The sequence below is a fragment of the Ceratotherium simum genome, chromosome 39 (genome assembly GCF_057802395.1).
Source record: "Ceratotherium simum simum isolate JZ-2026a chromosome 39, ASM5780239v1, whole genome shotgun sequence".
NCBI classification, from domain to species: Eukaryota; Metazoa; Chordata; class Mammalia; order Perissodactyla; family Rhinocerotidae; genus Ceratotherium; species Ceratotherium simum.
This window is the reverse complement of record NC_141938.1, coordinates 12,178,584-12,201,422: the sequence shown is the minus strand read 5'-3', so window position 1 is coordinate 12,201,422 and position 22,839 is coordinate 12,178,584. Positions and strand designations below refer to the sequence as shown.

At 56.9% G+C, this 22,839-nt stretch overlaps 1 protein-coding gene across 11 annotated transcripts in view; it reads right to left on the bottom strand.

Moving 5' to 3' along the window:
- The window catches only part of RANBP3 (RAN binding protein 3), a 51,896-nt gene that overhangs the window by 6,346 nt on the left and 22,711 nt on the right, over nucleotides 1–22,839 (bottom strand). For 4 of the 11 annotated variants that reach the window (XM_087425648.1, XM_014796033.2, XM_087425649.1 and 1 more), the window contains 8 exons: nucleotides 13,963–13,999; nucleotides 13,786–13,872; nucleotides 6,683–6,748; nucleotides 5,616–5,708; nucleotides 4,514–4,632; nucleotides 3,147–3,266; nucleotides 929–1,032; nucleotides 438–516 (listed from right to left, as the gene is read on the bottom strand). In XM_087425648.1, the coding sequence (XP_087281774.1) occupies nucleotides 438–516; nucleotides 929–1,032; nucleotides 3,147–3,266; nucleotides 4,514–4,632; nucleotides 5,616–5,708; nucleotides 6,683–6,748; nucleotides 13,786–13,872; nucleotides 13,963–13,999 (705 nt within the window). Of the gene's footprint in view, nucleotides 1–437; nucleotides 517–928; nucleotides 1,033–3,146; nucleotides 3,267–4,513; nucleotides 4,633–5,615; nucleotides 5,709–6,682; nucleotides 6,749–10,505; nucleotides 11,457–11,749; nucleotides 11,822–12,438; nucleotides 13,766–13,785; nucleotides 13,873–13,962; nucleotides 14,000–22,839 lie in introns of those variants that run through there. The other 7 variants (XM_087425645.1, XM_087425646.1, XM_087425647.1 and 4 more) reach the window with 5 other exon arrangements.

The following is a 22,839-nucleotide window of genomic DNA, read 5'->3' as shown; positions in this document are numbered from 1 at the left end:
TGGGGCCACTGTGGGGGTTCCTCCCAGGCCACACCTGTCCCCCCCGTCCTGCAGCCTCATGGTTGGCTCCAGAGGTGGCTCAGGGGGGTCCTAGCACACGTGGCTAAGGACTCTGGCCTGATGGCTGTCACTGCAGCTGGCCCTGGCCAGGAGGAAGCGTGGCCTGGGATCGAGGGGAGCCAGTCTTAGGGTGAGGAAGGGCAGGATGCATGAACTCCAGCTCCTGCAGAGCCTCCCAGGGCCGCCGGCGTCGAGAGCCCTGCCCCTGGCTTCACACTGAGTCCCAACTGCTCTTCTCTGTCTTACTTGCCACGGAAAGCATCCCAATTTTACAGGAGATAACATGGCAGCCCCACCACACGTGTCCCTTTGACTTGCAGGAAACTCTAAAAGCCTTCTGGCCGCCGGGAGGAACAGTTCCCAGCGGGTCCACTCACCAGCACGCGCTCGCTCATGTTCTGGCCAAACACGAATTTGTTGCTGGCGGCGTCGGCACTATTGGTCGAATTCTCTAAACTGAAGAGAGAATGCGCTGTGAGTGTGGGGGCAGCACCTGGCGGGTCACAGGAGTCAGCCGAGCGCCACTGGCCCACTGGGTTTTGCTCTGGGCACAAGGTCCGGGTGACAGAGGCCATTCTGAGGGCCGGGCTGGACAACCCTCCAGAACTCGGGTCCTGCCTCAGGGGTCTGTTGAAGCCCACCATCCCGCCCCGGCCCGTCCACAGCTGTGCCCAGAATGGGAAAGAAGGAAGAGGCTGAGGGGCAGCCGGGGTTCCAGTGGCACCTGCCCCCTGCCCTCCCTCCTCTCCCCCGAGGAAGGACGTGGCTGGCTCCTGGTCCAAGCGCTGCCTCCTCTCTGGGGCCGAGTCGGGGGCGATGGAGGACCGTGGGCCCCTGGGAGGCTGGGCAGCAGGCCCAACACACACACCTGGAGCTGATATACTGAAGGAAATAGTTGGTCGCGGTTGGTGTTTCTGAACTGGGGTGTCCGGCATTCTCCACGTCGGCTGCTTCAGTGCTCTCGTTTATTAACTGGGAAACAGAGAGGGACACTTCCCGCTCAGAGAACAGCACGTTCTGGACTCTGCTGCCCAGCCTGTCTGCACACCCCTACACCGCACACACAGCTCCGATGTGCAAATTCGATCATTTGTGCGTGTGCACGCGTGTATATTGGCGGGTGGTGCTGTAACCAGTCACGGCTTTTTGCTTTTAGCATTACGATACAAAAACAGTTCAAAGGCATTAGGAAGCTTCTTCTACTTTGTTTAAAAAAAAAAAACACACTCAAGTCGACGTCTTGTTGGCGTTTTCAGCAATGCTTCTGTCCTGAGATCACAGAAGGTGTACAAACCCGGTATTTTAAGGGGCTCATTACAAACATGGTAAACGCATCGTTTCCTGAGGGCTTCTTCTACACCCACTGCCGTGCCAGCCCCGTCACACGTATTACCTACAGCAACACTCCCGGGCCCCTGAGCAGGGGTACTGTGCACCTCGTTCTATGCTCGAGGAACCATGCACAGCCTGAAGTTGCCTGCCCTCCACGGAGAAGCGGGACGAGACCGAGCCCTCAGAGACCGCGGGCATCCGGAAGACACCGTCCCCCCAGTTTCAAGGCGGCCGTTCCCCTCAGCTGCAGGAACAGACTCAACCTGACGGCCCAGGCCGGGCCCCGCCCCCGGCACAGGGGGGTCTCAAGGCCCTCCCTTCTCTTGCTTCCTCCTCCCTGGAGGGAGCAGCCCCCAAGGGGCTCATTATTCTGGCTTCAAGTTGTGCAACATCAACACCTACTTTTCGTCTCTTGGGGCATCAGTGCCTCTACCGGACAGTGAGCACCAAAGGAGAACACGGACGGCGCGACCCGATGGTGTCCCCCCGCCCGAGACCTCTGCTTCTCTCTTTCAGGGTCTCTCGCCCTCAGCACCTCTGACGTTCGGGGTGGGGTCATTCTCGGGGGGACCGTCCTGGGCACTGTAGGGCCCTGAGCAACATCCCTGGCCCCACCCACTCAACGTCAGCAGCACCTACCCCCCCGGTTGTGACAGCCACAAACGTCCCCAGAGACAGCCACGGAGCCCACCTCTCAGGCTTCTCGAGGAGCCCCTGGTCAGATGAGCTGCTGGCGATGGCACAGAAGGACATCTGTCCCCGTGGCTGGGAAAGGTGGTGCTGCCCAACTCTGGTCTTCCCGGAGAGCCAGCGCACGGGGTCCAGAGCAGAGATCCCCTGCCACTGCCCAGATGCTCCCTGCCTCTGATGCAAAGTCCCCAGACTAGACCACCACACTGTCGGGGGGGGTGGGGCTAGCCAGGAGGTGACAGATACTGCTGCCTCCAGTGGGAGAGAAAACAGTATCTTTCCACCTGCCCTACTTTTTTTTTTTTTAATTTTATTTATTTATTTTTTTCCCCAAAGCCCCAGTAGATAGTTGTATGTCATAGCTGCAAATCCTTCTAGTTGCTGTATGTGGGACGTGGCCTCAGCACGGCTGGAGAAGTGGTGCGTCGGTGCACGCCCGGGATCCGAACCCGGGCCGCCAGCAGCGGAGCGCGCGCACTTAACCGCTAAGCCACGGGGCCGGCCCCACCTGCCCTACTTTTAAAAAATAAGGTGATGGTTCTCAATTTCTGGTGATTTGGTTCCCGGGGAACGCTCAGCACTATTTGGGGACATTGTTGGTTGTCACAACTAGGGGCAGTGCTCCTGGCATCTAGAGGGTAGGGGCCAAGGAAGCTGCTTAACACCCCACAGTGCCCAGGACGGGCCTCCAACTAGGAATGACCGGTCTAAATGCTGCTAGTGTGGAGACAGAGAAACTCTGAAGGAAGGAACAAAAATCTCTCCAGCGACATCAAAAGCACTGGATCGAGCCATTGTCTGCTTTCTCCTTGGCTACAAAAACATCAGTTCTCAGGGATAAGCACGCGGGGTCCCCTGCTCCCGGGAGAACGAGGGAGCCCACCATCAGGAGCCGGGCAGCGGGGTGTGGCAGGCATGCAGAACAAGGCCCTGCCAGACGCGCGCCCGTCACCGGCCACCCCACACCACAGTGTTTTGTCTCTGCCCGGCCCCCCTTAACCTGGGGGGGCATAAAAGGATCAGTGTGCGAGCTCACCAGCTCGCCCGGCCCTCCGCTCACGCACCTTAACTCTGTCCCTCAAGTTCTGCCCGAACACAAACGCCTGCTGTGCAACTTGCTCCTTCTTTTCACAGTTGTCCTCCTCAGAAGGATTGCTAGGCTCATCTCTCTGGGGCTCTTTTTCCTAAAAAACAAACAAGACGACGACAACTGAAAAGAAGTGACGTCTTAGCCCAGATACGATCTTGCTGATGTGCGAGATGAGCCGTCTCACGCTATTTCACTTGCTCAACGTGTCCCCTCTGGTGCGGGTCCCTGGGCCGAGGGACACCTGAGAGAGGACCAGGCAGACCCCCGGCACGGGACGGGGGGAGCTCTCAGCAGCAGGAGCCGCCCAGGTGCGGCCTGTACACGCATCACCAGGGACACCAGAGGAGGCCGGGCGGGCTGGGTCACTGCTGCTCTCCCTCTGGCTCAAAGCTGTACCGCTGACCGAGGGCCCCGGGGACCCCAGCTATCAAGGTTTCTAAGAGGCAGTACGCTGTGGAAATAATTCCTATTCCCAAGTCTGCTAACTGTGGTTTGAAGGGGGGGGCCTCGGGGATATTTGAAAATTCAACTCTAGACGACCATTTTCCCCACTGCAGCCTGAACATCTCCTGGGGGTGTGTGGGGCAGGGGGAAGGTACAGAACCTCAGGTAGCGACTTTTTGGCTGAAATGGATGGGGTGGAAATAAACACACAGATGCAGTCTGGCTTTCTACAGCGAAGCCTTGGCACGTTACTGCAACTCGGATTTCAAACGTGTCTCTGCCAACCGCAGAAGCACGCTCTTCATTAAATGCCCGTTATTGTCTAGCTGCCATGCAACACCACTGGGAAACATATGCTTCTGGCCTATATAATCCCACAACCCTAAAGGACTTTTTTTTTTTTCTTTGAAAATAAACGATTTCTGAGCTGACTCCGCAGGCCAACTTCAACTAGAACGGGCACTCACTAGAATGAGTCCCCGAGGAGCTGTTCAGGTGTGGAAACAGGGAAAATGTAAAACATTTACTCCATGGAAAGTGGTGCAAGACCCTCATTATGAAAGCCATTCCTCTGGGCTGAGCGGCCCCCCAGAGCTCAGTGGTGAGTGAGCCCACTGGTAGGCACACGAGCCCGGGACATGTGGAATTAAGATCCAGTGCCCCATGGCAGGGCTCTGCCCGTGGCACCTTCCCCTCGGAACCATGGAGACGGACCACCCTTGGCATTTAACAACGTGGCACGTTGGCTGTGGTTACACCCGGGTACGCTGAGCAAACCCAGAAAGCCTGGTAACAGGCCAACACTGACACCGTGCGGGGCGGGTGACAGTCCCCGCGGCCAGCGAGGCCCTGAGGAGTCTCACACATGGGCCCCCTGCCCCAGCGTAGACGACGAACCTCGAGTGCTCGCGCCTCGTCAGAGGGACTCCTCCGGGCGGGGTTGTCGGGCAGCGTCGATGTCACGGCCCCCGGGCAGTCTGCTGGGATGCTGACGCCGTTGGTGCCGCTGCTGGGGACTGCAGGCGGAAAAGGACGGCGGGAGATCGAGGGAGCTCAGTGCTGGACCCCCCGGCACCCCCTCTACCATTCGGACCAACAGGAGAATTTCTCCTTTCTAAAGAAAAGGAGCATCACGACTGAAAGTCACAAATCCTGAGATTAAAAAAACCAAAAACCAAAACTAAAACCTCACAGAAGAATGTCTTATTGCTTATTCCACAAAAAAAACTGCAGAATTTTCTGTATATTTAGAAGCAATACCACCGAGGGGGAAAACATAGCAAATACATTGTGGGAACAATTATGAGTTTTATAGAACTAGCTTCACTAATAAAGTTGTTATGCATTTTTCCTTTAAATAGTTGAGATTACATGACACGCACAACTTTAAATCTGGCTTTGTTTAGCATTAGATCCAAACAATTTCCCACGTAATTAAAAACTCTTCAGAAATATTAACTATTTCTTCCATGTGGGATGTTGTGTTGCTTCCGATGCGGAGTTCTTGAATTGTAGGGAAAGACCAAGAGGAAGACAAGAAAAGCTCATCGGTATCAAGAAAAGGAAGGATTAACGGGCAACCCTTCCCTGTGTGGTCAGAATGCAAATACGGTGTAGGACTTAGGTCACAAGGAGGGCAAATGAGATGAAAATGCAGACTGACTAGAATCACCCTCCGAGTCTCTTAGGCACGCAGGGACAAGTCTGAGATGCTCAGGCAGCAGGCCAGCGTGCACAAAGCCAGTGCGAGCAGAGAGCACGTTTTCACCAACAGTCACGCACGGCCTCGGCGCCACAGGGAGGCAGTGGACTCCCCGCTCTGTCCTCCCGGGCTCACCAGGGGTAAAAAGGACTGTTTGCCCAGCGCTCTCTCTATTTCTGAGTGCATTCAGCAGATATAGCCAAAGTCACCTGTGTCAAGACACGGCTGTCGCAGGCGAGACTTGAGACACGCTCTACTCTGCCGTGTGAGCCTGGGCGCCAGGGCGGCGTCTCTTACCGGTCTGTGACAGTGCCTTTGGCTGTGGGGCTTGTAACACCGCCGGGCGAAGCACGCTTCGCTGCTGTTCCTTGGGCTTCTGGCTTGGCAGACCTGGGAACAGACGTCGGCTTGCCCGGGCCCTGAGACCACGCGGGCGGAAACGAAACCCCCCACTCCTCACCCCCAGCTCTCAGGTGCTTCACAGAAAACTCAACCCCAGCAACCTATCTGACCTCCCTCATAGGCTAGACTTCGCGGGGAAGCATGTTTTTTTGTAAAAACCCAAGATACTTTCTTTACAGCTAGACATGCAGATTCTGGCTATCGTTATTTTTACACGTGATGAAGTGAAATTCCCAGTAACTGATCGCGTCTGTGAATTCATCCCCTGAGCACAGTCCTGCTGCGAGGGAAGCAAGGCAGAGCTCTTCTCAAGTGCTGGGCTCGAGGGTCCAGTGCAGACGGTGAGGGGAAAGCAGTGACGCCACAGGCGACCCCTCCAGAGTTTAGGACTCTGATCGGGGTCACATTAAGGCCACCTTTGCACCTGCTTTTCAAAATGCCACAGTGAGACAATCCCTCTGGCAAACACGAATTGGGAGCACGACAGGATGCTTCCGGCCCTGCACAGGCTTCCCTGTTGGACCTGACGGGTCGGGCCGGCGCCATCGCTGGGCCCTGTCACTAGCTGCGTGCCCCTGGATCGCGGCCACTCCGCTAATCAGGGTTAACGCTGTGGCACGCTGGGGCCGGAATGCTCTGGAGGGACAGCCTGAACCCACTGAGCTATGGCTGGGCACAGAGCCCAGACGTCCCCCATCAAGCCAAGTCTGCTCCCTGGCTGCCGCCCCCTCTCCTCCTCTAGGTGGAGGGCTCACAGGGGGAGAACCTCCCTGGTCTGACGAGCTCCTTAACGTGGCTTTCCAGTGCTCCTGTGTCAGGTGACTGAGGCTCCCCGAAAGCAGGCGGAGGCCGGAGCACACTGGTGGGGCTGCCTTAGGTGGCTGTGCAAGACGGCGCTGCCCAGAGGCCTGGAAGGGTGTGAGGAAGCCACTCCACCCTCTCCCTCAAAGGTGGGCACCTACCTGCGCTGGGGGCCTGGCCATGGATCAGCGTTGGCGGCTTCAACCGGAACCCACTGCTCTTTTCCTCTACAAGCACAAAACAAGAAGACAAAAAGCAGGCCTGTGTGGGGTGGGGCAGTGAAGCTGCGTGGGAGGGAGCGGGGGGCAGGAGAGGACTGTGGTCTGAGCCTTGGTGGTGTGGGCCTGGAGAACCAGGAATACGTTTCCAAGTTAAAACACGAACGCAGAAGCCCCGTCCAACCGCTAAGGCTGTGAGGCAGCCTGGGCGCAGATGAGGCAGGGGCCTGCGGGAAGTGCTGGTTCTGGTGCCAAGTGCTAACGATAGAAGACCAGAGGGCGTCGAAGGTGCGAGACAGAAGTGAGGGGACCACTTCACCCAGGAGCCCTTCCAGCTGGAAGGTCAGTACCGGGCTGGTCAACCATGGACCACGTCCCCGCGGCCTGCCGGGAGCCAAGAGGCCTGGACGCCGTGCTGCGCTCGCAGGCCCTGGAGGATGGCAGGGAGCCACAGGATGAAGGTCCCTGGGCCCCAACTCCCTTTCCTAGAGGACCTGTCTTGTCAGAGGATGCGTCTGTATCAGGAAAAGCCTCTGCACTACCAGCAGACGTCTGGGAACGAGACCTGTTTTCTGTGGTGGAAGATCAAGGGGGGCAGACAGCGGGCCTGCTCTCTCCAGACGCGCCCGGAGAGCCTCCCTCCTGGCCTCCTGGGAGCACTGAAAGCTGAGGAGGAGGAGGCAGGGCCGTCTATCCTGGCCACTGCCAGGAGGCTGGGTCTCCCCCAGGACACGAGTCTGTCACAGAGCCGACAGAGACAGGGGCTCCCGGGATGGCTCAGAAGTTGGTTTTGGCTGGTCCACACAGATCCCTTAATCCGTGCACCTTGGTGACTGTGCCCATCTCAGAGGCGGCAGGGGACAGTCTCATGCAGTCTGGGAAGGGATCAGCATAAAAAGCCCTGTGACTCCGACAGGCCAGGTCTGTCCCCAGGGAGGCACAGGGACAGCTGCAGCTTGGGCCACCAGAGGCCGCCTCCCTTGTGCAGAAAGGTCCGGCCCTATCGGAAACAACCCTTGTCAGGTCGCGGGGAACAAGATCAATACACCAAAATCAGTTGTGTTTCCATACACTAGCAACAAACAATACGAAAACGAAGCTCAGGGAACAATTCCATTTACAACTGTACCAAAGAGAATAAAATACTTAGCAATAAATTTAACAACTGAAAACTACAAAACATGGCTGGAAGAAAGTAAAGCCTTAAATAAATGGAAAGACAGCTCAAAAGGTCACATGGGGTGTGATTCCAGTTATATAAAGCGTCCAGAATGCGCAAATCCACGGAGACAGGAAGTGGGTTCATGGTTGCCAGGGGCTGGGAGAGACCGAATGGGGAGTGACTGCTCAAGGGCACAGGGTTTCTTTTCGGGGTGATGAAAATGTCCTAAAATTAATTTTGGTGATGGCTGCACAACTCTGCGGGTATACTAAAAACCAACCGATTGTACCCAAACACCACAAATCCCTTGTCAGACCAAACTGGCAAGTATGAACAAAATCAAGTCTGAATTCCGGATGAAACAGGAGGGCCCTCTTCCTGCTGTCTACACGCTGCTGAGACAACTGCTCTCCGCGAGCAGAAACGGGCCGACACAAACTCTCCCTGCTGGTCGCAGAGGAGGGGCTGGCGCCTCTCCCCTGGGAGAGGGCTCATGAACCACCCTCAGGAGACGCAGCCACCACAGGAGGCGGGGCATGACGTGCTGCCAGATGTTCCCTCTTAGAAGAGAAATACTGAATTACATTTCTAAAGCTCTGGATTAGTCAGAAGATGATTGGCAACTTAGAAACATTATAAAAAACTGGGATGAAACCCACGATTTAGATAACTGAAAAGCCTTCAGAGCTGGCTTTGCGATGCTGGCGCTGTGGCTGCAGACTGACTCCCCCGCTCTGCCCTGTGCAGAGCCGGTGCTAACAGTCACTCGGCCCCGGCGCCGGTCTAGGCTGTCCAGTCGGGGGGCAGGTCGGAGAATTGCTCCCACTGACCTCCCACCAGCACTGTGGGCCCACCTCGCAGATGCACAGGAAATCCATGCTGAACGCTGCCGTGAATGGACGGACAGACAGACAGAGGCGGGCCACACTTCCAAAGGGGACTCGGGACAGAGGGGCCCAGGGCAGCCGGGAGTGTGCTTACAGGGCAGTCAGACCCTGCAGGCCCTGTCGCAGGCCCATCTGCACTAAATAATCGAGGTCTCTTCTCACGGCCTCCAGAAACTCAGTGCTCCTGCAACACTGCCAGGGCACAACAAAGAGGCGCTCCCTGGCAGCCAGGCCCCCCGCCACACGCCGGGGGCACGGGGCGTACAGGCATGCCCCCGTGAGCTCGCGGGGGTAAGAGGCGGCTCCCTGTGCCTCAGAGAGACCCCGAATGATGTGTGAGGGAAGTGATGCTTGCCCCCGGGGGAACTCCGGATGTAACCAGGAAAATACATTGGATTCTAACCCGATGGGTACCAGAGCTTAAAAGAACCCAAGAGAAGGCAGCCTGGCGGGGCTGAGGCCTGTGCAAGGATGGGGCTGCTGCTGGGTGGGAGGGCGCTCGGCCACGTACAGGGGTACGGAGCATTGAGCACGCACATGGAGGACGAAGGGAGGCAGGTTTCTTACCGTCAAAAAAGAGGCAGGAACATGAAGGGGGGGCTCAAATGAACCCTGACGGAGCTGGACTGGACGTCTCTATGTGGACCACGGGCCACCCGCACGTGCAGATGGAGATATAGATACAGACAGAGATACACGTGTAGATGTGAAGGCGTGCATGCCGACCACCCCGATCTTGGTTTCTCGAGACCACGCTCCACTAAAAAGAACCAGGATCCCTTTGAGAAATGGCTGACTCCAGGGCTGGGATGGGGAGCCTGGAACCTCTCGTGATGACAGAAAGGGAAGTGCTCAAAAGAATGATGGGGACATGGCAAAAGGACACAGAAACCTGCCTGACGGGACTCCCACTGGCCAATCTGGGACGATTAAAATAAAATCTGAATGTTAAAATAAATACCACTAAGAAAAGACTATTTCCCATCGACTATAACGGGAATCCATGAACCCACAATGACATAAACAAAGTACTAAACAAGTGGGGGGAAGAGAAGGCTCTTCCTTAGGCTAGAATGTCAATTAACAAAGGCAGGGGCAATGACAGAGGCTGGAAATTCCCATCTGGCGATCATCCGAGGAATCATTCAAGCAGGAAAACATCGATGGATGCTAACACCAGAGGGCAAAAGTCAGAGAAGGAAGGCGATTCCCTAGGGTCTCAAAGTATCTCTCTAGAAAATATTAATCATGAAGGGGAAGAAATAACTGGACAGTGGAGAGAAACGACGCCCGTCAACCCCACGGCTCCACACAAGTGAACATCGTGTGCCACCCGCTCCAGCACATGGGGAAGAACACGGCTTCCCTTCGGTGGGGTTCCGGCCCCAAACTCGTCACCCAGGTGACATCACCAAGAAACACAGGACAAACCCAGGCTGGAGGACTTCTCCAAAATAACTGGCTGGTAATCTTTAAGGTCTTAAACGTAGAGGGAAGACTCGGGGATGGCTCCAGATGGAAAGCGATAACGCGACGTGTGATCCGGGACCCAGTCCCTTGCTATGAAGGACACACTAGGACGACTGGGGAAAATCGAATGGGGTCTCTGGGTAAGAAGTGCTTTATAAAATTCTTCCGTAAGTTTTAACTTTTTTTTTTTTTTCAAAATTAAAGCTGAAAAATAAAAAGCAGGCAGTCAAGGATGTAAGAAGTTCACCTTGCAGAACGGACGTGCAAGGCTGCCACCACGCATGCTGCATCGGGTACCCGGGACCAGGGCTGCGCCAGGGCCTCTGAAGCAGGTTGGGGCCGCCCCGTCGCAGGGTGCCCTGCTCTCAGGGCTGCAGGAGAAAGGTTTGGGGGGGAGAGAGGGGAGCGAGGCTGTCACTCACAGACCACAGAGGTGCTCATGAGATTCGTAGAAGTGCACAGCACAAAGGGATCAAGACATGGCTTCAGCTACTGCTGGCCCAGGCCAGAACAGGCGGCCCGTGGCCCACGCCACCCCCACGGCTCACAACACGACCAGCTAAGGGAGCACCCTAGGTACCACCAGAGACTTTAGGGAACCACGCTCCTCCTCAGGCCTGGGCCAGGGCTCAGCTCCAAACGGTTTGCTTTTAGCGTCAAAATGAACTCAATTGTTTGAAACGAGGCCATGAAATCAATCCTCCAAGTTATAAAAACTTGTCCCTTCCGAGGCTATCGCCCGTGTGCCAGAGTATGACTTATCTCGCCAGGCTTTTGAAGTCAGCCATGAATTTATATAAGACAGGCTGGGTTACAGAATTCGGGTGGTTAAACTTGCTCATTAAATCTTTTATGAGGAATTTCAGCCACGTGGGAGAAACTTTCAGGAAATCTTGGAGTCAGTTCCCCAACAAAAGACCAAAAAAGGCAGGCTCCGTATTCTTTGGAGGGGATCAAGATGTTTTCCTTGAAATTTTAAAGCTGTGATTAAATATATTTATCTGAACACATCTAAGCAATATTAATTAATGTGAGAATTTAATACACAGGAAGGGGGCCTGGAAAATGACATAAACTTCAGTCACCCTTGGGATGGCAGAGGGCGGGGGAAGGGGCAGGCAGATTCTTTGATTTTATATATTTCCCATTTGTCTTTTTTTTTTTAATGGTACGAATGTATTACTTGTATAAACTTTTGAAAAATGAGTAATACACTTTGTAGTTTTTTTTTTTTTTTTTTTTTTTAAAGGACTTAAAACTCCTTGTAACCAGGTCCTGATTGCAGAAGCAGAACTAAGGGCTTATGAAGCCAGTCTCACGGACTCCAAATCTCCGAGGTGAAGAGTTGGACAACTATTTAGGAACTGAAAAAGAATCCTGATTCGAAACTGCCCATTCCTGGGAAGAGCCCATTTCACAGTATCAGCTGCTTTTCAGCCCAGGAAGACCCCAGTGACTGGCTGGGAGAGGCAGAGGGACGTGGGGGCTCACCTGGTTCTGAGTCAGAATTGCCTGCAGATGGCTCGCAGAGGGTTGATGGCATAAAAACATTGTTTTTTGATACTGTCGACAAGGAGGTGCAGGCAGGGGAGGGAACAAGAGGAAAACAGTGTGAGTAGGCAGGGCGGATGCACACGAGATCGCCTCTCCCACCTGAGGGGCCGGTCTCTGAGCCCCATGGGGGTGGGGGCAGTCAGCACTGTGAACAAGGCCTTTAGACGCCCCCATAAAAGCAAACCCCCAGAGCTCTCTCTACAGCAAAAACAGGGGTCTCCAGCCGAACGGCCTTTATCTGACGTCTAGCAGTCGACTCTGGTCTACGGTGGCCGCCTGTCTTGTCCTCGTGCCCCTAGCTTTTCCTTGGCACCCTGGGCCCCTGCAGGGGTAGCCAGGAGGGCAGCAGAATGCACTGATGATCTGAGTCTCACTTGGGGCCGAGCCCCAGCCCCTGCTCCTTGTCACCAGTCAGGGCTCATTGGCTGGCTGCACCCCTCTCCCCCCCCGTCTAGGATCTTACTTTACAGTATCAATTGCTGCCCGGCACACAGGCCAGGCAACGATGCGGGGGACTCGGAGCTGAAGAACTAACTGTGCGGACAGAGCTCAGCTAAGCGGATTCGGGGGGCAGAGCAAAGGCGATGCTTTCCAGATGCCCGGCACCGGCCGTCTCTCCATGTCACCTGAAGCTGGAGAGCTGAGGACCTCCCAGACGCCACTGCACTAGAGGAGAGGGAAAATGTTTGGTGGTCCTTTGCTCCTTCAGCCTATAGCCACAGCACAAATCTCCTCTCTCCTCTGCTGCACGTTCTCCATGCTGAAGGTGTGGTTCAGCAGTGCACAGTGAAAGGGAAGGAACACAGTCAACAGCCAGGAAATGGAAGCTCCCCCTTTCCATAGAAATGCCTACCCAACCAGCGTGCACAGATCCTTAAAACAAGGATGTCACCTTAAAACAAGGATGTCAGCCTGGCCTGCAAACCGCCGTGACAGTTCTTCAGTGCCTGCTGGCAAAGGACAGCCAATCCACTCAGGGGGACTTATGCAGTTGTGAGAAAGGATGTGGCAACGTTCAAAGACAGCGTAAGGGAAACAGGTAGGAGATCAAGTGTTACAGAGATGGTCTGGAAAGGACGCCCACTTTCTACACTCTATGTTCCTGTCATGTTTGCATTAAAGCAGAAACAACCTCCTAAGAGCGTCTTTTTGCCCTTAAAGTGATATCCTTAAGGTTCACGGTTGTAAAGCGTTTTACGTGAACTTCCCCAGAATGAACTTCGAGTTGGGTAACTGCAGATGCTCTCTCCACACACGAGCGTCTGAGTCGGCATGATAGAGAACACGGGACAGTGCCAGGGGGGACCCGTCAAGATGGGGAGGAGGGGACAAGCCCCGTGGCAGTGTTCACCCTTGGATCTGCAGGGGCGTCCCAGGCTCGCAGAGTCTCCCCTTAAGTAGCCCCAGCATCTCTCTCCACGCCGGGAACCTGCCTCTTTCCTGCGCCAGCCTTTGTACAAGCGCCCGGGCTGGTCTGCTGGCCTCCGAGACTCCGAGCCCAGCCGCCTCCACAGCGTCCTAGCCTGGCCTACCCTGCAAGGCTCCACCAAGCCCCCCTCCTCTGGAGCTCACGGCATGTCATCAGCACAGCGTCTCCTGGGGCTCACTATGGTGTGTGTGTGTGTGTGTGTGTCCACGTCCTACACCTTCAGCCTGTGGACACAGCCAGCAGCGTGTCGAGGGTGGACATGTAATTAGCGGTCAGAGCCCCCAACAGGGCTGAGTCCTCTCCTCTATTTCAGAGAGACAATGTCTTCAAGGATCGTCCTTACGAGTCCACTAGGTCACACCCTCTGTGTCACAATTCTGGAGGGGGGCACCTGGTGGCTCACCCGGACATGCTCTAACCTCATTCCTGAGGGAGACCGATTCTAACTGGACCTGGGCGGGAGACGGACACCGGGCGTGAGGCACTGGAGGGGCTTAGACACGGGATGCTGTGGCTGTCGTTCAGTGAGGTGTGCGATGGTTACCTGACTGTGAAGGTGGGAACTGGGTTAAAGAGGACGTTCTTTCTCTCTTGACGGGAGGGCAGTAATTTCCATCTTCGCGGTCAGAATCTACAGAAAACAACGAGAAGGAGGAGGAGAAAATCAGGCTGCTTCCACTCGGACACCCAGAGACGGGGAAACGTTTGCACATCTCCTCACCTTCTCCGCCTTCGGGGCTGGAGCCTCCAGCGGACCTCTGAAACGAGAGCACACGTAAGGTGGTGAGGGGGGCCGGGCTGCCTGGGACCCAGGGGCTCGAGCTCCGGGGTGAACGGATCCCGACACGCACCGCTAAGGGCCTCCTCCCCGGGCTCTGCCCCCCGCGTCACACACAGACTTTCAACCTAACGCTCAAGATCCCCCACGAACCTTCTCGTCTGGCTCACCAGGCCCTGTGCCAAGGAATCCTAACGGCTGAGAACACATTTACAGCACGAGGATCGGTTTCGTTGTTTCTCCGTAGGGTACAGCTAACTGGCGTGCCGCCCCCAAATTCAAACAGTGAAACCTTATCTGGCCAAAACTCATTTTGCCAAGAGCTGGAAAGCGACCCTCTCTCCCCTATGAAGGGCAGCAGGACTGTTTAAAACAGTCGCACGACACCGGGTCGTGGTGGTTCCCATTCCTGGCCCTGGCCCAGTCCACGGCACGGAACCCTCTTTCAAGGTGGGCTAGTATGTCCAGAGCCCCTGAGAGCCTGGATGCCTTGGACCAAAGTGTGCTGCAAAGCATTCAGAACAGAACTGTCAGACACAACAATCAGCAGACCACAGAACTCACCGGAACAGTCACAAGCTAAGAGACAAGGGGCTGAAGAATTTCCTCAACAACCTTTATTTTCAGGACGTGAACAACTAGCGACGAAGGAGCCTTACCAAGTCCCCTCGTCCCAACCCAGGAGAACACACAATCCCTCACGCACATGCCTCCTCAGGCACACGACCCTCCAGAACCAGGCAGCCAAAAGCCAACGGTGAGGGGCGAACATCACGCCTCCTGGGGCCCTCCGTGAAGAGCACGCAGAGGGGCCCATGTTCATATTCTCAGCAAGGCCCCCCAGGGGTCGGGTTTAGCCAGATGAGGACCACCCGCCTGGACTTGCCGTTAGGGAGGAAATGAGAGGAAGCCTGTGAAAGCACTCAGCAACTGGAGAGTGGTGTGGCAGGGCAGGAACTGCTGTCAATAACACGACTGCCCGTAATGGGCGCCTCTGCGCAAGAGGCTCCTGGGATGGGGCGGCTTTTCCCGTAAAGGGCCAGAACGCATATTCTTCTGTTTGTTTTCACAACCCTTTACTAATGTAAACACCGTCTTAGCTCAAAGGTGGCAGGAAAACAGGCTGCGGGTGGGAGTTTGCCGACCCCTGTCCTACAGGACAGTGAGAGCCCAGAGAGGGCAGGTTTGCCTGCTCAAGTCACACAGCTCATTCAGACAGTCAGAAGAGGATCCCAACCTGGACTCTCCCCTCCCCCGTGGGGGCCGACAGCTTGGGCCACATGCTCCTGGAGCGCATGGGAAGTGTTCTTGGGGATTGTGTCTGTAAGGAGAGCGGAGGACCCCCATCCCTACATGTGCTTCTGGGCGATTATGAGGCCCCGAGGAGACCATCTGTCAAAGCGCTTGGAAATACAAAGCCCTCATAACACAGCAGGGGCTCATTGTCCCTGGGGCGACCGTGAACACACCCCTGAGCCCAACGCCATAAAATACCCTGCCCCCGCAAGTGTGAAACCTGGGGCGAATCACTGCACTCGCCCGCCCGGGCTTCCTGGTCCTTGCTTGGAAATGGGGATGGGGGTGTGAGCGTCCCCCCTCCCTGCAGGAAGATGCAAGAGGTCAATGGGATACGCAGGTGGCCGTGCTCAGCCTTATTACAACGTTCATGGCTCACACCTGCACCGAGCTCGCCCAGCAGGCTCACTTCCGCTGGATGGTACACCCTAGGGCAGGGCTGGCGGTGCGGGAGCAGGGCTTCAGAGCTCAGGGGACAGCCAGGAGGCGAGGGAGCAGGGTCGGGGACCCTTGCACGGGGTTAGGAGGGCCCAGGACCAGCACGGGGGTGCTGAGACACACTCCTGCAGTGCTTTGATTCTAGAGGCTAGGGCCTGGGTGGCATCTGTGTCACCCGCACATCAGGCCTCCTCTCTGGACCACCCTTTTCCTTGGGTGACATCAGCGAGGTGAGGGCTCCAGGTCTGCTCCCCTGCATACTGGGCGAGAGGAACACACAGGCAACTCAGTACCCGGCGGCGGTGGGGGCCCCTCCGGCAGAGGCCCGCGGCCTGGGCCCACTTGAAGAGCCGGGTCATCCCATTGAGGGCCAGCCGCTGCCCTTGACCGGCCCTTACGTCAGCGCGGGGTGGGCGAGAAGCAGGCCTCAGCCCCGGCAGCTCTGAGCTTCCACACGACCTCCCTGTGATCAGCCGGGACTCACTCCCACGACACCCGGAGCCTTCTCCCAGGCCCTCGTCTCCACACCCGAACAACCCGGGGGCCCAAACAAGCGGCCCCTCCAGGCGGCCCCGCTGCCTCCCGTCTCGGTAACTCACGCCCTCCCGGGCCCCGCAGGCTCGCCTTGGCCTCCGGAAGCTCCAAGCAGGTCCCTGCCTGAGGCCGGCCCCCTGCACACACTGCCGGCCTCACCGCGGGCTTCGAGAGCCCCGTCCTCCCTCCTGCTCCTTCCCGGAGGGCCCAGCTCACTCCCACCCTCACCCCCGAGTCCGGCCCGTGGCTCTCCCGCCTTCCCCCGTCTCTTTTCAACAGGCATTTCAGCTGTCCCAAGCCCGCCCGCGGCAGACGATCTGCCGCCTCCTGAGTGACTTCTGGGACCTGGTGATGGGCACCCTCTGGCTCTGTGGAACCTCTCCCTCACCCACTGAGCGTCCTCCTTCCCCTCTGCTCTCTTCCCCGCTTCCCAGGGGAGAACAAGCCCTCGGTGCCGCAGCCTCGCGTGTCCTCTGCGCCTCTTACTCTGACTGTGTGACCTGTGTGAGGGCCCCCACCAGCCTCTATGTTCCAGGTGGGGACTGGCCCCGGGCACGAGGGCCCGGGCACTCTGCGGGCCACGGAGAAGCAGCGCACGCACGAGCCCCTGCGTTACACGCAGAGCACCGGCCCACGTCCCGGCCAGCGGGCCTGAAAGCTTAGCCCCCAGCTTGCCGTCTCCCCAGCTGCTGGGGCGGTACCCCCCCAACCGCCTCCGTCTCCCGGGCCTCCACACCTAACTCGCTTTGCCCCGCTGGTTACCCAGGTTAACTTCCACGGGTGTGAACTGCCCAGGGTTCCCTCCGCTACTGATTTCTAATTTCATCCCACTGTGGTTGGAGAAGACTCTCTGATTTCAGTCCTTGAAAATCTATTGAGACCTGTTTTGTGGCCTAACAAATGGTCCACCCTGGAGAACGGTGCGCGTGCCCTGGAGGGGAACGTGTACTCCGCTGGGGGTGGAATGCCCTGTGGATGTGCCAGGCCTGCCTGGTTTAGAGCGCCGTTCGAGTCCTCTGTGTCCTCACGGATCTCGTCTGGATGTTCTACTGATTACTGAAAGGGGGGCCCCGAGGTCTCAAACATCACGACTCAATTGTCTATTTCTCTCTCCAGTTCTGCCAGTTGTTGCTTTGTGTATTTTGGGGCTTTTTAAATGACACTTTCTTATCTCTGCCAACAACACCCTAAACCTCTCAGGGACCTGGGTCTCCTTAAGAATTTGACAGGTGCTATGGAGCCTCTCCCCAGAAACGTACCCAGACCAGGGGCGGAGGCCTCGGGGGACTTCGGGGAGCCCTCGGCGGCCTCCTGCAGCACCGGGGCCCCCGGGTCTGTCCCGCACTGCCCCTCCCTGCCGTCATGCTCCAGCCTCGCTGTCTCCTTCCGGTTTTCTGAACACGCCAACGCTGTTCCCGCCCCAGTGTTCCTTCTGCACGTGCTCGTGCACGTGTCCCTCGGCCTGGGAGGCTCTTCCTGCGGGTCCCTTCACCGTGGCCCCCGCGAGGCCTGCCCGACCACCTCCACGGTGAGCCCGAGCTCACACGCTCTCCACCGCCTGCAAACGGAGCAGCTCATCTCCACTCCCCGCTCCAGCCTCCCTCGGGCCTCTGCCCAGTGGTGTGCATCATCCGAAACGATCTGACGTGTCTGTCTGTTGTCTGTCTCCCGTTACGATGAGGCCCTACCCTGTCTGTTCTGCTCATGGCTCAGACAGCCAACACCCAGGACGCTGTGCACACAAGACACTCAGCAAGTTATTTACTGCACGAATGGAGGCCGTGTCTTCCGCTATAGCCCCTTTGGTGACCTGGAGAAGCAAGGGTGCCTGGCCAGACTCCTAGACCCCTGACTCCAGAAGACCCTCAAATCCACGCCCCAAGTCTCTTCTAAGAACCATCCCACAGGCATACGGTGGGCCTCCTGGTCCTGGAAAGGCTGGGAGGCTAAGGCCTGGGAAGGACAACACAGGAAGATTCCCCTGCTGGGAGAATCTTCCAGAAGCTGCTGGAACCTCCTGTGAGGTCAGAAACAGCTGACTCAGCAGCAGTTAGGAAACTGGCGCCAGCAACTCTCAATAGGAACTAGTGCAAGGAAGCAGGAAGACAGAATGTAAAATGCAGTCATTTCTGCTTGCCTTTGGCTGTGCTGACTCTTCTAGAAATCCCCAACAGCTGCCCATGTGTGGAGCAGCCTGCCCTCCCGGCCCTGCTGGAGACGGTCAGAGCTTGCTGTCTGGCTGCCTCGTGCCATCTTCCCCCAAAGCAGGAAGAGGTCCGGGGTGCAGCACCTCCCCTTCGGGCCGGCCCCAGGCCCGGCCCCACACAAGGCCACTGCCAGCCCTGCACACACCTTCCCTGGACACGGCAGCCCGGTGGCGGGACCTCTTGTGTCAAAGCAGTCCGGGGGCCACCCCTCACCCCACCAAGGGAGCAGCTCCTCAGGGGTCAGTTGAGAACAGTGCCTGGGACACACACGGAAATCAGGCTGGCAGCTCCGACCCCTTGGACCCCAGAAGTCTGCAGCCCAGAGCTCAGCAGCCAGCGCTGCAGGGCCTCGCGTGGGGGGGATCCTAGGAGCAGGCTTTCGGATCTGTGCTGTCTGGAGGGGAGCGAGGACAGAGCGGGTGTGGAAGCCCCGTTTCCTCTGCCACCTCTTCCCACACTAGAATCCACCTCTGCGAGGACCAGGGCAGCAGGGTGACAGCCAGGGCACGCTGGGGTCAGCACCCATTCGGGACGCCAGCACTAGAACACCCCAAATTAACACGTACATAAGGAAGCAGAAGGGAAAGAAGACTAAACATAACCCTGCAGCTTATTCCTCTGGCGTCAGGACAGTGTGAACGAATGAAGCAGGAGCCTGGCATGGCCTTGAGGGGGACAAAGGCGCCAGGCCAGTCCAGGGGGAGGGGACGGAGCTGGAGGCTGCGTCTCAGAAGCTGCCACACAGACACAGACAACCGGGTAGTAAGCAGGAATGAACAGCACTGCCTTCCTGACTTCCTGGAAAGGACCAGAAAGCAAGACCATGTCAGGTGAATTTCTTCCAGAAAATGCTGGATACCACTTGGCCTGGCTGGGCCTGAGGGATCCCGGTCTGGACTGACCAGCTAGAAAGCCCGGCTGGCCGTGGCTGCAGGAAAATGGACGCCCGGGATGAAAAATCAATTAAGGGAGGGGCCTGTTGATGTGCCCTTGTCTTCACATGGACTACGGGCCAATTCAATGCTGTTTGTTCTGCGGCTGAGGCAACCAGCTCAGACACGCTTACCCAAAAGGCAGACACGGAACAAAGAAACGGGCTCCAGAGATCTGGATGTTGGGCGGGAATGGAACGAGGGTCACACCCCGTGCAGGAGCTGGAAGACGAGGGAAGCTGTCCAGCCACGGGGCTCATTCCAGAACCTTTCCAAGCTTCCTGGTGGGTCTAATAAACATGCTTTAGCCCAGCGGTGCCTTGGCTGGAGCTTCAGGCCAGCAGACCGCAGCCGGGCCCGGGGTAAGCACTAAGCCGCCTGCTTTCTGCGGATCAGAGAGAACGTAATCTGGCTGTGGTTTGGCCTTCTTCAAGCTGTCTTCCGAGAGCCAGCAAGTCTGAGAGAGACTTTTTCCTGGTACTGAGTCTTCAACGGCCAGAGCTCTGATGAGACGGAAAGACGATAAGGGCCCTTCATGAGCAACATTTCAGAGAGCCACTATTTATCATCAAGAACGCGCAGCTTTCCATTCCCCGAGGGAAGGAGGAATAAAGAGCAGACCACACGTGACGGATGAGACCTGCTGGGCAACGTTTGCGCGGTTTCAGGACCTCCAGCGTGGTACACAGCAAGATCCAAATTTGTTCCGAGGCAAAAGCAACCAGTCCCGGTTAACCAAGGAAAAATCTCAGCCCGAGAAGCTGGGATGACTTCCAACTGCCTTGACTTATGTCCTAACTGACCTAAAAAACAAAGTCCACTTTGCCTTGAACATGCCCCATCAGTAGACAGCCAATTAACGGGAGCCATTAGCAGCCAGCCAGGGTTTCCTCCACTGAGGGCCCAACGGAGTGAGCCCTGGTTGGCTCAGAGCTGTCACCAAATGAGGTGACGCTGGCGCTGCTGGGACTTCGGATGGAACTGAGGACTCCTACGGTTACGAACGCTCAAAGAAAGAGTGCCCGTGTGTCTGTCACATGCACGGCCTCACCACTATGCCCACCCAGGCTGGCTCTCTCTCATGGTGACCTAACATCTCGAGGTCCCCCCGCCACAACGGCTAGCCTTGCGTTTGCCACTCTGGAGACTGCTTGAATTTCTCGGGATTAGAGCCTGCGCCCCAACGTCTACAAGAATTCAGAAGCCGAGTTCCACCGGCCAGGCCTCGGAAATCAAGGCCCAGACTGGCCACAGGCAGGAGGGGAGGCTCCTAGGGCACTTCCTGCCCAGGCCTCTTGGGGGTGGGGACCCACCCGTCTCACCGAGTGGGCACTGGCAGAGGGCCCGGGGCAGCCTGGGTGCCTCTGGAGGAGCAGCTGCCAGGACACGACCTCTGGGATCTACCCGTGTGCTGCCCTCAGTTAGAGACTCCTCCGTAAGCTGCGCTCTCCACTCGAGGCAGCAGCGCGAGAGCCTCGTGTGCAGATCCTCGTGAAGATCGTCTGTTCTCAGGGAACTGAGAACACGATTTCCTGGGCTCACCAGGAAATCGTGGGCTCACCTGGGCTCACCTGGTGGCCGAAGGCGCAGTAACTCATAACGCCCGACTCAGAAGGTTCCAGGAGCTTCTCTGCCCTCCACCAAAAATGTCATCCCCTCCTAATTCTTGCTCTGCCAGCCCTCCTGTGCTCTCGTGTGAGGGTTGCGCTTCCAGAACACTATGGTGTCAGCGCCTCCTGGCTGGAATCTTTATTGGGCTTCTGAGACGCTTTGCTCCCCCAACCCACTTCTACACCATGAAAGACTGCCCACCCTGCCCCCCGCACATGGTGAGGACTTCCTTCTTTATCCACCACACACAGATTTCTCCAGAATGCTCAAATGTGCCTCCAACCTCCCCTTGCTGAACGTCACTTCTTCTTGCGCATCCTGGGGTTTGGTGGCTGTAACTGGATTTTTACGGTTTCCTTAAGAACACAGGGGACTGTGATGTGACACGAGGAATCGCTGAAGGTGTGGGACTGTGACACCAGGAAGGCTGCCCGGCGCTCGCTATGGCAGAGCGGGGCCTTTTGTTTTCTTGTTAAGAGTCACTGTCCCTGTCACGAGAATGGGGGACGCTGTCACTGGGTACCTAGAGGACGGAGTTTGCAGTCCTAACGTAGGAGGATGTTTACCTTTTGCAATTTATCAAACTCCAGAAACTCAAGACACTTCTTGTTCTCGACAGTTCACAACCTTCCCCACCTATCATCTTCAAAGCCTTCTGAATACAAAGATAAAGGGCTCAAGGGTTCCCTGTGGCTTCAAAGGAAGAGTCTTTTCTCCTTCCTGCTTCCACTGAAGACAAGCAGTTCACAGCCTAACCACAGTCCAAACACAATCGCACCTGCAGAGCCATCTGCCTGAGAGGTGGCCTCTTCCTACAGGTCAGGCGAGCCGGAGCTTCCCGCGTTTCCAAGACGCTGACCTCGAAGGCCCCAATTCAGGGAGAGGAGTGGAAGGAGCGAGAAGGGGTCGAGTTTGATTTGGAAGGTTCTACCACACTACTCAAGTCCTCTTTTGACCACTCGTGTCTCTTTCAGGAAACAGGATTAGCTTCTTATACGGGTATACATTCCCCCATTTAGAAAAGTCTTGATGTGAAAAGGGACTTAATCTTCCCAGACCTTTCGGCAGCAGGAATCAGAGGAGCTGAAGAGGACCTTGCTGTCTTTTCAGTTACCTTCAGCTGCTTATGATCTCGGGCCTGGCTCTGAGGGACTCGAAGGGAAAAGGGCCATCCGGGTTGGGACCCCCGGGCTGTGGATCCTGGTGGAAATGGATGTACCCCTGCCAGTTCTCGCGGACAAGGAAGAAGCTGGGCTTCAGGAGCGCGGGCTGAAGCGCTAGCGGGGGCAGGAGGTGCTAGGCCATGCTCCCCAGCTGACTCGGGGTGACCTGTGCCATGGTGGGGGGCCTCAGCCTCCCCCCTCGAGACTCCTCTCCCGAATCTGACGAGTCTTTTTGCTCTGCAGAGGACTGGGAGCAAAAAAGACAATCTTCCTTCCATGTGGATAAAGGCTGCAGCACGGGGCAGGGGAGGGGCGGGGAGGGAAGGGCGAGACAGCCCAACCTCAGCGGCTCCTGCCCGGAGGACTTGGCCCGCATGGGCACCCGTGCTTTGCTCAACAAAACGGCCCCCCACACGACAGAGGGAAATGCACGTGGACTTGCTGCCGCTGGGCTCTGCAGGGACCCTGGGGCTCGCTTTCAAAACCGCAAGGTGGCCCCTGTGGCAGGAGCTATCTGCTGATGGGCCCTGGGGGAGGAAAACCACTCCTGGTGACAAACGGGGGAGGAGGATGTCATATGCTCCCTAGGGGTTAATATCCACGTCCTCAGAGACAGGAGGAGGGGAGGTGGCCCTCAGC